The sequence below is a fragment of the Clinocottus analis genome, unplaced genomic scaffold (assembly GCF_023055335.1).
Source record: "Clinocottus analis isolate CAN_PGR_092001 unplaced genomic scaffold, fCliAna1.0.p SCAF_11, whole genome shotgun sequence".
NCBI classification, from domain to species: domain Eukaryota; kingdom Metazoa; phylum Chordata; class Actinopteri; order Perciformes; family Cottidae; genus Clinocottus; species Clinocottus analis.
Genome location: NW_027175832.1, coordinates 11,257,587 through 11,272,448, shown reverse-complemented (window position 1 = coordinate 11,272,448; position 14,862 = coordinate 11,257,587). Strand labels below are relative to the sequence as shown.

General features: G+C 38.8%; 1 protein-coding gene across 4 annotated transcripts in view; it reads right to left on the bottom strand.

Annotated features, from left to right (window-relative positions):
* Nucleotides 1-7,477: 7,477 nt before the first annotated feature.
* The window catches only part of LOC137801748 (disks large-associated protein 1-like), a 92,993-nt gene continuing 85,608 nt past the window's right edge, over nucleotides 7,478-14,862 (bottom strand). For all 4 annotated transcript variants that reach the window (XM_068599155.1, XM_068599168.1, XM_068599171.1 and 1 more), the window contains exon 16: nucleotides 7,478-14,853. In XM_068599155.1, the coding sequence (XP_068455256.1) occupies nucleotides 14,629-14,853 (225 nt within the window). In that variant the 3' untranslated portion in view covers nucleotides 7,478-14,628. The remainder of the gene's footprint in view (nucleotides 14,854-14,862) is intronic.

Here is a 14,862-nt window from a genome sequence, read left to right as displayed (position 1 = left end):
ATTACTGTTATTCTGAAATGATTACATTACATGTTTGATTTATGTTCTAAGGATTGTGTTCAAGTGCTACACAGCAACAATAAGAGAAGGACCAATACTTGTTTTAATGAGACATTAACTTATGGAGCAAGCAGTGTGTAGAACTCAGGATGCAGTAATAATAATTAATTTATCACTTTTCTTAACAAGGTTACGTGTTTTTCAGATTAAACCAAAAGGAACAATAAAACAACAATAGAACCAAATGCAAACAGAGAAAAAAAAGAAAACGTTAATAAAGGGTCAAATGACTTTAAAATTAAGGTAAAAGCTCTTTGTTTAAATAAAGGACGAAAAACATAAATTAACAGATATTTTCATTAATGGTTTTGCAGTGAAACACTGTTATTTTAAAGATTTTGTCTGAATTTCTACAATCAAACACCTTCAATTTGTATGTAATTTAAGAAAGCAGATAAATAGTGTATATACAGTATAATACTGCAATCTTTCGAGAAAAAAAATAGAAACAAATTGTTTTTATTAGCATAATACTTAAATGCACAGTTGGGTTGTTAATTTACAGATAATATCTGTAATTTTACAGTTATTTTCCGTAAATTTAGGATTTCTTTTACAGTGTATGATATTTTTGTGAAATGCGATAAAATGTATTTATTTAATTAATAAATAAATGTATTTACTACATGATGATACTTTTACTTAAAAACATTAACATTAAACTATACCATTTGTTTGTTACTTTTTTCACAGTATTACATTTGTTTCTTTTTTTTTATGGCTTTATTTAGTGTGGTATAAGACATCTATCTTTTATCTATCTCCATTGGGTTTAATGGAGTTAAACTTTTATTTTTAATATATGGCCAAAAGCTTAAAACCTATTTATTTGTACCGACAAAATCACATTTAAAAGATGTTTAACTCCTCACATACTGCATCATCTTGTTTCTTAATCAATGTGACGGCCTGAACTGTGACCTTATTACATGTTTTACTTCCTGCATGTCATCCTGTGTCATGTGACAGCAATGTTACGTATTAGTGTGAATATATATGATCAGAGCTGTGAATATAAACACGATGCTTCCAATGTGATGCTAACATTAACCGTTATTTTGACCACAACGTGCTGCCTAAACCCAACCCAATCCTTTTAGTTGCCTTAACCTAACTGTTGCGCTAATCATTCGCTTTCAGATCGGTCTTTACAACAGGTGCCAATGTCACGATGCGAAAGCAGCGTCCAGAGATCCTGAACCAGATGGTTCTATAGAAGGAAGTCTTTCTTTTATTTTTCTATCATTTAACGTGATTTGATGAGTCTGGTGATAGTTTTGTTCTTCTACTTCGAAAATGTTATGGAATGACCCCCCTTGACCTCCGAGCTGTCCACCATTGTTCAGTTGTCTCTATGAGGACGTCTGTCACTACTTCCTGCTCGTGAACGCAACAGAACACCGGTGGCCTCGAGCTGGTTGACCAAAGTGTGTTTCTGCAGCCGGACGAGGGAAGGGGGTCCCAATGACTGCTGGACTTTGACTGATCAGCAAACAGAAACACGCTCTTGCTCGCAGACGGACACACGTTCGTCCAAGTGGTGACAAAAGCAGGTCACAGGGTGTCAGTGCGAGAGCCGCTGCCTGAGCACCGGGAAGGCCTGGGAATCCCGCCACATGCAGGCGGGGGACGCGGACAGAGAGCAGGAGGCGGAGCTCTGTGGAGGATCAAGAGTGTGCTGCTCACTCACGACCTCCAGGTCAACTCTAATGGCTCAGCAGAGCTCCAGCGCAGTGTTGGTTCTTTACTCAGACACAGGTCAGAACACGTCCCACCAGAAGTTACTCCTCACAGTTCTTGGTGCATTTCCCTACGTATTATATACAGCAAGACTTGTGGATTCTTCCCTCTTTACACGCGTACAACATTTGGCGTGTAATGACTCTTGGTTTTATGAGGCTGAAGACGAAATCCACAAAACAATCTTCATGAAGGAGAATAAGTCAACAAGTCAAGAGGAGCGAGAAGGAGGGACACACTGTTTCTAATTCAACTGTTTCATCTGGAGTCAAATTAAAGGGGATAAAATATGCCCTATAATAACAATACAAGCAACCAGTGACATAAAATACACCCTACCAAACCTTCTGAAAACCTTTAAAAAGCTTATTGATTATGATTATAAAGGAAACTAACATAGAGGAGACAATCATGTATATTATATATGTATATATAATGGTTTAGTCTTGTATTGATTAAAATAATCCTAATCTCATCTGCTGGTCAGAGACTCTCTCTCAAACTGCTTGAGACGACCTCTGTGTCTAAACAGGAAGTTCCTTCATGGCTGCATGTTAGATAAAGAACTCATTAACATAACAGACTGAAGGAAGATGTTTATAGACATTACAGCTCTCCTGGGCCAGCTGGAGTTCTGCTGCCTTGCTCAAGGACACCTTGACAGTAGCTGTTGGAGGACGGGGGGATTACAAATTCTGCCTCTTTAACCTCTAAAGCAACAACACCCTCATGGGGAGACCACCCCTCCCATTTCCTTTCCCCTAAGATGTCAAGCATAAACACCACTGGAGTCTGTATCTTAAGGGGTAATTGACTCGTTCGCTGCGGCCTCTAATTGGTTTGGGCGTTAATCTGGGGAGCTCCAGACTTAGAGCTGGGCTAATATGTGAGGAGATCCGGGAGAGAGTCCCCTCTGCCCTGAGGGGCTGCTGGCGGAGGATTGGAGGAGATTAACAGAGACCTCCGAGTCCTGCAGGAAAGACTCAGCCCAACTGTTTGTCTGCTTGTCCGAAAAGAAAGTCCTCCATGCGAGTGTGGCTATAGGTGAAACAGTTTCAGGGATTCTGCAGACTTCCAGGTAGCCACACAATGGCTCAAGGTAGACCTGCAGGTCCTAAGTTCTCAGTTGCCGAAGCGAGTACGATAGATCTTGGACTGGGTACAAAGGAGATTTAAAAGTCCTTGACATGGGTTGTAGGGGTCATTGACTTTGGTCTGTGGTCCTTAAGTGAGGTCAGGTCTTTGGAGGTACAAGACAGGGTCCTAGGAGAGCTGTATCTTTTGCTTCTTGATGGGTGCTGGTGTATTTGACTGATGACAGATATTGTTCTCAGCATTGTTCAGCACTGTTGTCTTAAGTTTGTCTCCATTGGATTCAGGACGCGTTCTTATCGTTGTTCTTGCATGAGTTACTGGTTCTGTGTTGAAGGGTTTATTTATTGGTTAAGAGATAATGCTTCATAAAATACAAATAAATAAACAAGGTATTTTAGAAAAATATAAATAAAACAAAAACTATTTCCATTTGAATTCCTATATTCCATCACTGTTAGCAGGTTAAAGAGCAGCTATCTGCGATCCCTCTGACCGCCGATCAGAATCCTCGAGCTGGATTTAAAAGAAGACAGAGAAAGATTCTGAAAATACAAAAGACTGCAAGTCAAAACATTTTAATTAATCTTAATACTTAATACCCTGTTGGAAACATAAACAATGCACATCTTACTATAAACCATGATGTGTATATTTAAAGGAGATTTTAAAGATTGGAAATAATAATAACTTTTCAATAAACAAATATCTTTCTTTATCTGCAACGTGTTGCTTATAAAGACACAAAAAGTGTTGCTCATAAAAAGGGTTGCTCATAGAAAGATAAATACAGATTTCAATAATTGTATATTTATCTTAAATATCAAATGAATTTTATTACATTTGCAATGAAGAGTATGTTTTCATCCTGGGCCTTGTTTCCATGTTATTAAAGTGTACACGTTAAGAGGTCACGAATAAAAGCTCTGAGATGAGAAGGCAGGGGTCACACACGGATAAACTGTCCAGAAATGAGGTTTCCAAAAACCACAGGATGTCATGTAGAGTTTAAACACTTTGAGTGTACACACGTCCATTACCATTTAAACTGAAGATTATTCACACAAAACTAATGGGAATCAAAAGGAACTTACAGCTGGAAAACTCACTAAAAACCTCCGGTTCTGAAAAAGGAACCAATCTGAAGTGTCTTAAACCGTCATTCACTCGAATGTCCACCAGGGGGCGACTCCTCTGGTTGTATAGAAGTGTATAGAAATGTCTCTACTTCTCTCTTGATTTATTCCCTCAGTAAACATTGTAAACATGAGTTTACGTCTCAATCTCTAGTTTCAAGTCTTCTTCAACAGCCTGAAGTCCAGACCGCTGCTTAGAGGACAGAATGACGTTCTAAGGTTCTTCTGTGTGAGCTTCACTCTGCAGAACCGGAGAACTCCTCCTCAGGTCCAGAGGTCCGGCTGCAGACCAGGTTTCACAGCATATGATGAGACACATTATGAAGCTGTGAAACTGATGATGACCTCACCGCCCAATAGAAGTCCACAAACCAACAGGTGACATCACAGTGATATTGTATTTTTTCCTTCAGAAATGTATTTTTGTTGGTAATTTATGTTGTTTATTAGAATTTGTTGATTGACAGTATACATGTTCAAAATAAGTAGATCTTAAAATGAATCAAAATGGTTGTCACTGTCTACTCACATGAATCCTTTGAGTGGACTGATGAAATCATTGTTGAATCTGTGCAACACGCATATTGTTGGTTTTAGTGGACATCTAAATGGAATTGTGGGACAGCATAATATCTTGTTCTTTGGTAAAGGATGGTCCAGTGCATCCTTTGCTAAAGAAGACGAAAAAGGAATCATTGAGGCTCCTTTATATACATATACCTTTCTATATATATATATATATATACATATATACATATCAAAACCACAGATTGAAAGACGGGCATGCTACCCGCTAAGCCACAGTCGTCAGGAGAAGGAAAGCAGGTAATTCCGTTCGGAAATCTTGCAAGATGTTACTTGTTTCAGTGGAGGGAGACTTGGAGAGAGGAGTGGTGGTGATCTTGGAGTTTGTTAAGTTTGAGTACAGAAAGTGTAGCTAAGTGTTATCTAAAAGATCTTCAATGGTTGAATATTTAGCTGATTTCTGTTGCAAAAACAACGTAGATTGAGTGAGCAGATTTGCGCCAAAGGATTACATTGCAGCCCATTTGACAGAGCAACGTTTATTTTTTCCACTGGGCATTGCCACCTGCATGTCAAACAAACATGGAAGGCTTCCATCCAAGAAGCACAGGTGTGTCTACACTAATTATGAGCAAATCAGGAGCTTTAGAAAAGGTCTTGCAGATAAAATATATATATATATATATATATATATATATATATATATATATATATATATATATATATATATATATATATATATATATATATATACATATATATATATATACATATATACATATACATATATATATAAATATATACATACAAATATATATATATATATATACATACAAATATATATATATATATATATATATATATATATATATATATGTATATATATACATACACACACACACACTGCTCAAAAAAGTTAAAGAAACACTTTGAAAACACATCAGATCTCAATGTGTGAAAGATATGTTGGATATCTATACTGATATGGATAGTTTAATGCCATAGGAATGAAAGGATGCCACATCTTTTGATGGCAATGCAAATTTCAGCCAGAGGTCTTGATTTCATAGACACCCCGAAAATCAAAGTAAAAAAATGAAGTGGCAGCCTCGTCCACTTTGCCAAAATTCAATTTCTGCAACTCCAGGTCCTGCCTGCATACTCTTGCCACATGAGGCCGGGCATTGTTGTGTCTCAGGAGGAACCCAGGACCTACTGCACTAGCGTAAGGTCTGACTATGGGTTCAAGGATTCCACCCCGGTACCTAATGGCAGTCAGACTGCTGTTCTCTAGCCTGTCGAGGTCTCCGAGTCCCTCCATGAATATGCCTCCTCAGACCATCATTGACCCACCATCAAACCGGTCATGCTGATCGATGTTGCAGGCAGCGTAGCGTTCTCCTTGGCTTCTCCAGACCCTTTCACGTCTATCACAGGTGCTCAGGGTAAACCTCCTCTCATCTGTGAAAGCACAGGCCACCAGTGGTGAACATGACATTCTGGTGTTCTATAGCAAATGCCAATCAAGCTCAACGATGCTGGGCAGTCAGCACAGAGCCCACTTCAGGACATCGCGCCCTCAGACCACGCTCATAAAGTCTGTTTTTGATTGTTTGGGCAGAGACATTCACACCAGTGGCCTGATGGAGGTCATTCTGAGAGTAGAGAGTATGCAGGGAATACCTGAAGGATGAAGGAATTGATGCACTTGAATGGCCCTCACGATCATCTGACCAGATGTCCTTAGACAGATCTTGAGGGACGTCCCACAAGACACCATTCGTTGTCCTATAGGAGCATGCCGCGATGTTGTCAAGCATGCGTCCATGCATGAAATTGAATTTCAGCAAAATGGACGAGGCTGCCACTTAATTTTTTTTTACTTTGATTTTCGGGTGTCTATGAAATCAAGCCCTCTGCCTGAAACTTGCATTTCCATCAAAAACTTTGGCATCCTTTCATTCCTAAGACATTAAACTAGTCATATCAGTAGATAGCCAACACATTTTTTCCACATTGAGATCTGATGTGTTTTCAAAGTGTGTCTTTATTTTTTTAAGCAGTATGTATTATATATATATATATATATATATATATATATATATATATATATATATATATATATATATATATATATATATATATATATATATATATATATATAATAGATAATAACTGTTGTTGTTATCTAATTGTTTCTAACTTCCAGGCATCAGGTGAGAGACCATACCGTTAGACGTGTCTTCTTCTTCTTTTGGCGCATGCGCAGATCCCTCTGCAGAACAATCCGTATATTCCGCGTGAAACCCTGCAGCGGACGTGGGTCATATCATCCTCGGTGCACTACTGCCACCATATGGTCACAGAGGAGAACGCATGTAGATTCAGAATCTCTTCACTGACGTCATGCAGCGACGTCACTGCTCGTTAGTCAGACGTCTGCATCAGCACAACCAGATGAAACTAAAGTAATGTGTCTCTCTTTTTTTGTAAAACTCAGAACATCCTCTTTTCTTACAAAATAAAAGTCCTTTAGCATTTTTTCTGTGGACAAAATCACTTAATTTGTTTTATTCAGAAATGTTTACAGGAGAGTGTCATAGAAGTCACAGGAACAAGATGCAGGAAGTTGATTAAATTCCAAAATTAACAGCACTATCAATTTTAAGATTGTTATTATTATTTACCAATGAGCACACGCTTCTTAACCTTTGTCAGCCTAAGATAAATATGAGAGACATTAATTATGAAAGGAAACATTCTGGCAATTATGAGAGGAAAAACTATTATTATTTATTGCAACATTTGATCCCATGACAATCTGCCTGTGACATTATAAAATATGATGATGTCAAAAAACTTATTTTTACCTGGGGTAGCAGGAGATGAAATTGAATACATGTTTATTTGCCACTTTTGCTTTTAAATCTGAAAAAATGTCCATCCATTTTATTGAACAAAAACATGATGCAGAAGTTGTGTGCAATTTTCTTTTTGTCTTATTATATTTGATTTATGATCCTTTTCTTTCTTATGTATTTCTTTGACTTTGAGAATAGAGATCAGTCATGGAAGAAGAGTTGATATTTAATTTTATTATGGGTTCATCAATAGTTATGGACGTATAATTATCTCTTTACAATACAACATAAGATCAGAAGAGCATGACAGACCACTTCAACAGAATGTCTTAGTTAAAAAAAAATCAATAAATAGATAAATCAAATACATGTTCTCAACTTAGATATAGATTTATAAGTACTTATATTGTGTCTGCATGCATCATGAAACACCCTCAAACGTTTTCTGTACAAACACGAGCGGAGAGTTAATGTACAGAAGGACTCGATGAGGCTACTAGACCGTACTGAGGAAAGGCCCGACATAGAAAACAAGGGACTCAGGAAGCACTTTAAAGAGACCACACACACACACACACACACACACACACACGCACACGCACACAGTGCATCTTCCATAATGGTTTATATACAAATGGACTGCATACAAACGTTTTAACACAAAAGACTCTCGCACAAACACACACACAGTTTGAGTAACAGACCAACATGTCTGGGAGACCCTGATTTTAAAGACCCCATTTCCTTTCTCTTCCTGAGGAAAAGCAGCAGCATTACATCCAAGGTTGTCCACTATGAAAGTTCAAGACTGCCAATTAAAAAATAAAAAATACGTTTATACATAGCATGTATAAATGTATCATTTAAAATGGAAATGCTTAATTCTGTCGACAGATAATTGTTACACTTGTAATTGTTATGGTTGCTGATTATATCAATATGATTTTCTTCCATACACAGACCTTTTTATTTTATTGAATAAATGGAGTTGCATTAAAAAGTCAAATGTCACGACATATCGAACTCCTGATGCAGGAATGAATCAAATGTCTCTGGTGATGTTCATGTGTTCGTAAATGGAATTCCCTAAAACATTTTGAATGAGAAACGTAATGTTGATTATCACTAATTGAATACTTTTCAGATAATTGGTGCCACATATATTTTTATGTGTCTTCTATTTTTATTTTATTTTTTCATGTTATTTTTGTATGTTATTTTCCTTCACTCCATTTCTCTTTCTTTTTTTAAATGTAGTTTAATGCAAAGAAAGCTTAATTTAAGCAAATCAAAGTCTAGTTTAAAAATGCTGAGTCATTTTACATTTCACTCCATTTTCATTACAGTTGCGTGAACGTTTTTTTGGGTCAATAATTGTCTGTTTTCAAAACATAACATTTACATTTTTTAATTGCAGTTCTAATTCTAACAAAACAAAATGTGATTGCAATTCTGTTTCAATATCGGCATCCCTGATCTTTCATAGCTTTCATCCTTTTTGTTTCACATTTACTTTTGACACAGCTTCACGTTGGACTTTTGCATCTCCAACATGAGTCAGCGCCTCCGTTCTGATGTGTCTTCATGTTTAAAGGTCATCAAGGCTTTTATCTGAGAAGATTCTAATAAACACTAAAGATTCCCAACGTGCATCTCTTCCTGTTTCCCTCGGTTGGTGTGATGTTGTTCCTGCTCTACTGTTTCTCCCAAACACACAGACAGTAAGCTTGCTACTGGAACACTAAAGAAATGAATCAGTAAATGCTCAAAGAAAAAGAAAAACAACTCTTTCAGCATTTTATGGCCCTTTCCTCTTGATAAGAAGGGTATTTCACATTGAATATGGCTCACTGTCATTGTCACGGTCATCATCATTTAAACACAGAGGTAATAAGATCCTGTACAAAATTACACCCCTCCCCCCCCACACACACTCACACACACGCACACAACTGATCTTTACAAAAGAAGAAAATAAATACTGAATACTTTCATCAACATCATGTCATCATCAGCGTAGAATAGAATTCTGTAAATTCTACTTCTAATTTCCAGTGTTGCTCTGGAGAGATGAATGGCAGTTATATAAGAGGTTGTCACAATAAATGTTGGCATAAGTAATAGTATAAATGGCATTATCACAGATTAACACAAAATGGCCCAAAAAACATCATCTTGATTTTCTTTGTCACGGTTGAAACCACGTGTTTCAGCTCTGGAGTATGAATTATGGATCTGGAATGTCTTCTGATGGCACTTTAGAACTCTGGTCAAGAAGCGTCTAAGTATCTGTGGCTAAATTCAATATGTTGTTGATGTGTCCACTGGGAGTTGTCTCTGATACATGAATCATTCATTTATATGCTTTTTAATGGCTTCTTTTTTTAGTTTAGGGTTTTTCGTTGCATTACGTTGGAGTACTCTCAGGAGACGGATTGAAAACGACTAGTCAAAATAGAAGCAGCACAGGCTGAGGTATCCAAACTTTTAGTTTAGCTCCAAAACGCTGGATCTTACATTTCCCATCATGCAACTTGGAAGGGCTTCTTTGTTGTACCCTTTCTGCTGTCAAACCCCCTCAAATTTCTAACTCCACACCTCCAGGTTGTAACACTTCCTGTTCCAAATTTGAACTCTCCAAGCCCAAACTGAGATAATGACATCACTGTGACATCATTATTTCCTGAGACTTGAAAAAGATAAAGACACAGAAAACGCCGTAACCGTTTTCACTGGTGGATTTGGGCTCAGAAAGAAGATAAACTAACGGGTAAAGCCCCTGTGTCCCCGAGTGACAGTAACAGAAATGACGTTTTGGATGTTTTAAAGTTCCAGTATCAAGAATATACATTACATACATTGTGTTAGATTTATATTAATAAAAGCAAAGCTCTAAAATTAAGCTATGGTAAGCTAGTTATGCTAGCCATGGCAATATAAAAATAACACGTCTTGGTCATTCCTTAGCCAAAAAAAAAACACCCATAAAAGTTAAATTTTATGTAAAAATATATTTTAACTTTAGAAAGACTTCTTTGAACGGGCCATTAAATGAATAAATAACAAAGTAATTTAAAACCTATAGAGCTGTGGTATCTTTGGGTTGAGTGTGAGGATATTAAAGAGAGGCCAAAGAGCATTTTGATGAAATGTCACAAGCCGACCAACTGCTTGTAACGCTTGTAATGATTAATTTAAAGAAAAATATTAGTGTTTTCAAATAGAAATGTTTCATATCAGCTGCTCTTGTTGACCTAGCAAACCTCTTCAAAAGTCTAAAAACTATAAACAAAACAAGAATATTCCACATCCAGCCATATTGTCATTTCTGTTCTCGTCATTCTACAAATGCATGGAGAGTTTCTGCGGAGTTACTTTTACAGCCGTGGTCTGCCTAAACAACATCTATCTAATGGAGAAAACAATGCATTTAAAGATCTTAAATAAAGTTAAATTCAATGTTTTAATCACAAAACTAAAGCTACTTCAGAGACGCCATGAGAATAATACTGCACTGCACTTAGACTGAGCCTCATTCCATCTCGTTAATTATAGGGTCCTCTTTGAGCACTTCCATAAACTATCTCCACTAAATATTGCTTGTAAATGTACCCTGTAAAATACGGAGTTGAAGATCACACCATGGAGGGAGAAAATAAGTGACCAATGTTATTAGGCATGGCTTTTCCTGTAACATAGTGTTGTTGACACTTTCATCACTTCATAATTCACTTGATGGCTTTCTATGTTACAGAGTTAAAAGAAAATTATGTTATTTACAACTTCGTTCTTGTAGTTTTGGTCATCAAAAGCTGAATTGCTAAAACACGAAGGGGGCAACCTCACTAGCCATCGGACGATTTGGAAACATGTCTTTAAGCGCTGTAGAACACTTTGTGCATACCTGGCTGGCGGTTCCTATTTGAGGTGACGTGCTGTCCTCTGTCTCGACTGGAGAATCAAATAAATGAAATAATCCCAACCAAAAGGAATCCAAAACGATTGAACTTAAGTTTGTCAAGTAACAAAATTTTCCCTTTAAAATATGGTCCCTGTTGTTAAGAGGGTTCACAATGGTGGAAGAAGACACCAGCTGAGCATTACATGAAGTTTCCTCAGTCCAATAAAGAAGTGATGTGGTGTGGAGACGAGGGAAAGATGAAGATCAAAAGTGATCATGGCGGCCTCTTCTCCGGAGGGAAGAGAGACACTGTTTCTATATTACACCTGCAGTGTTCAGACGGCCACGAGACCTGAAAGAGTTACCTGTGAGTGTACGCCAGTGTGCATTTCAAGTGTTGTCTTATAACAAAAAGTCGATAGTTGTATGTTAACTATGTCTGTTTGTGTGTCAAGGCTGATTTATACTCGGGTTTTACGCAGAGACGCAAGCACGCAAGACACGCATGGCCGACCTTGCGTGGTCAAATCGGCCATTTTGCGTGCGTCACCCCAAATTTCTGACTATCCGTCAAAGCAACGCAAGCCCACAAGGCTGTGATTGGTCCGCTAACCACATCCTTTCTGAGTCTCGCATTCCCAGTTTAATAGCATAATACCGCTGTTTTTAAAAGCCATAGCAGAAACACGAAGAATGGATCCCGTTGAAGAACGTTTGGCTGAAGAGGTCCTCAAATATGAGCATTTATAGAACCCGTCTGACGGAGTATAAGGACACGCAGATGGTGGTGAATTCCTGGAGGGAGATATTGGTGAACGGCGGTGTGCAGGTCGACTCTAAACGGTCGTTGCGCCACCTACTGTTCTGGCGTATAGAAAACGCACTGGAAACCAAAACGAGTCCATCAATACGACTGCGTGGCCAGCCGTAGTTGTAGTTGCAGAAGTATAATTCGCCCTTAAGATTGTCCACCTTTGTGTTTGTGTAGTATTACCCAAAGACCCAAAAGTCATACCACTTCCTGTATAATCTGACCAGGCTGTGAGGCTGAACACGCCACAGCCTCTCGCCCTCATTTAGTTTTTAGGTTTACTTGGTTAGTTTTAGGAAAATATTGTGGTAAGGGTTGATATAAGTAGCTTTGTTAGGTATCTTGCACGCAAGGTCGCAAGTTACGAAACAAAACTCAATTATGATGAGGTCAACGTTGACATGAACAGCGGTCTACTGGGTGAAAGTCCTATGTTTGTTTGACCCGACAATCTCCAACCTGATCAATGCAGACTCTCACGCTCTTTATGTAACGTCCGTTGCGCTGACCGTCCAATAACGAGGCGGATGGGTTCGCGTTGGAGTTAGCCTCTCAAACAGACGCTAATGCGTCGGTATCAGAAGCCGAGGTGCACTGACCGAGCGTTTGTATTTGACAGGCAGGGAGTGAGAACTTGTTGGCATATCTCATACAGCATCTACAAGTGAAGTGTTGGTTGAACAAAAGGTCTGACTTTGACACTCTCACTTCCGACCAATTGTGAAACTTGGAGCTCATCCTACTTCTAATGTTAAGGTGCTTCTAGCTGCCTGGCATCACAGCCTCCTCCTGGCTGCATCCCTGATCTCTCCTTCACACTGCATCTGTTGAGCGTTGCTAATCACACGATCTTCCTCAGCGGATGGAAAAGGAGTCCTTAATCCTTAGAATCAGAACCATTAATAATAAATACAATCATTGTATTTCAATTCTGCTCAATCTAAGGGATGATTTTGTTCACATGCGGTGGAGAACCACTGGAACATAGCTTTATAAAAAGCCCCAGTTATTAAAAGTTGGAGACAATGTTCCAACAATACCGGTGTTCCTTCATGTGTCTGAATAACGGGGATACACTGTAAAGCCGTGGTGTATTCAAGGTTTGGACAGGTCATGGTCAACTGATGCTACCCACATGGGTGCAGTATTTAGGGTCTTGTGGGTTCTGTAAAGTCAAATGCACATGGGTTGGTAAGGGTGTAACGCAAAGCCAATATCAGTATCTAGGGAGGAGTCCAAGTCTGTATTTTTAATTTGTCATGTGTTTTTTGTTGTATTATCATAAATGATTTGTCTTCCATACAAGCATTAATTCTGCTGACAAAATATCAATGCTTGACCCCGTGACATCCCTGTTGGGTTGCAGGCGTAACAGAGATATGTCTGACTCCACCCAACCATTATCATCAGTGATGCTGGGATCTGAGTGGAAACAGACCGGACACCTTCAACCAAAGTATGAGGTTTAGCTACCAGCTGAGGGCGGATTTCATTTAACTATTGGCAGGAGCGATAACTATATAAAAATAGTTTTTGCAATCTTTTAAAACTTGAAAGGTCTATTCAGTAGGATTTGGCGTCATCTGATGGTGAGTTTGCTAATTGCAACCCACTGAAAGTTTTCCAGAGGACTGCGGTGGCTGACTCCATCTTGAGCCAGGGTTTGGGTTGTCCCTTTTGGGCTACTGTAGAAACATGGAGGACTTTATAGAAGAGGACCTTCTCTCCTTCTAAAGAGAAAAAGGGCTCAACAAAACAACAAAGATTCTTAGTTTCAGGTGATTATACACCTATATAATAATAATAATAATAATAACAATAACAATAACAATAAAGATTAATATTGTTTTCCAGTTCTGCCAATAGATCCCTCTTAATCATACACACTGGCTGTTTAAAAAACACATTGTGTTGTATCTATAATTAGCACAATAACATGTTGGCAGGAGAGGCCAGATTTTCTTTATCAACTGGTGGATGTGTTTACAACAGGAAGTGACAAAAGAAACTCATGGGCCCTCATTACTTTTTTTAAAAAGGAGTGTGCGTGCAATGAGAAGAGCTCCAGATTAAAATTAATTACATTGAAAATGTCTGTTAAAATTGAGACAGCTTGACACACATTTGAGATGCTTCCCAATATCTTTACTATTAATTGATATCTGATTGTAAAGAAAAAAATAACATCTGTCAGCCTTGATTCTGCACTGCGCAACTAATATGCTCGAAACTGACCATAAACAAAAAGTCTGGATCTGATAATTATGAGACAATATGGAGCGCCTTCTTAATATTGGAGCTAGAGACACCGCTGTAAAGGGTGAATTCAGCTGACCGTAACACATGTGTGACGTCTGTGTGTTGATGAGTTATGACCTGGAAGAAAATCACTCCAAAAGCTCAACGCATTGGTATTTGGTTACACCCCTCCACCGTGGCGTACATCGTTTTGGTGTTCCCCGCGTTTGCGTGTCAACCCCGCGCGTGTCCCTGAAACTGTCCTCATAGCCTCGTCTGAGCCTCAGGGATGTAAATCTCGATGCTGTCAGCACTCTCCGTGGCCGAGTTTTGCCGCACGGACGCCGCCCTCTTGGCGGCCATTAGGCGCCTCCTGGCCTCCTGCCGCTGTTTCTCCGAGCTCTCCAGCGAGCGGTCTCTGGCTAGAGGGGGGTGGTGGTGGGGGCCCTTGGGCGGCTTTTTGGGCACCGGAGGTGGGAGCCTCCTCTCCTGGTGGGG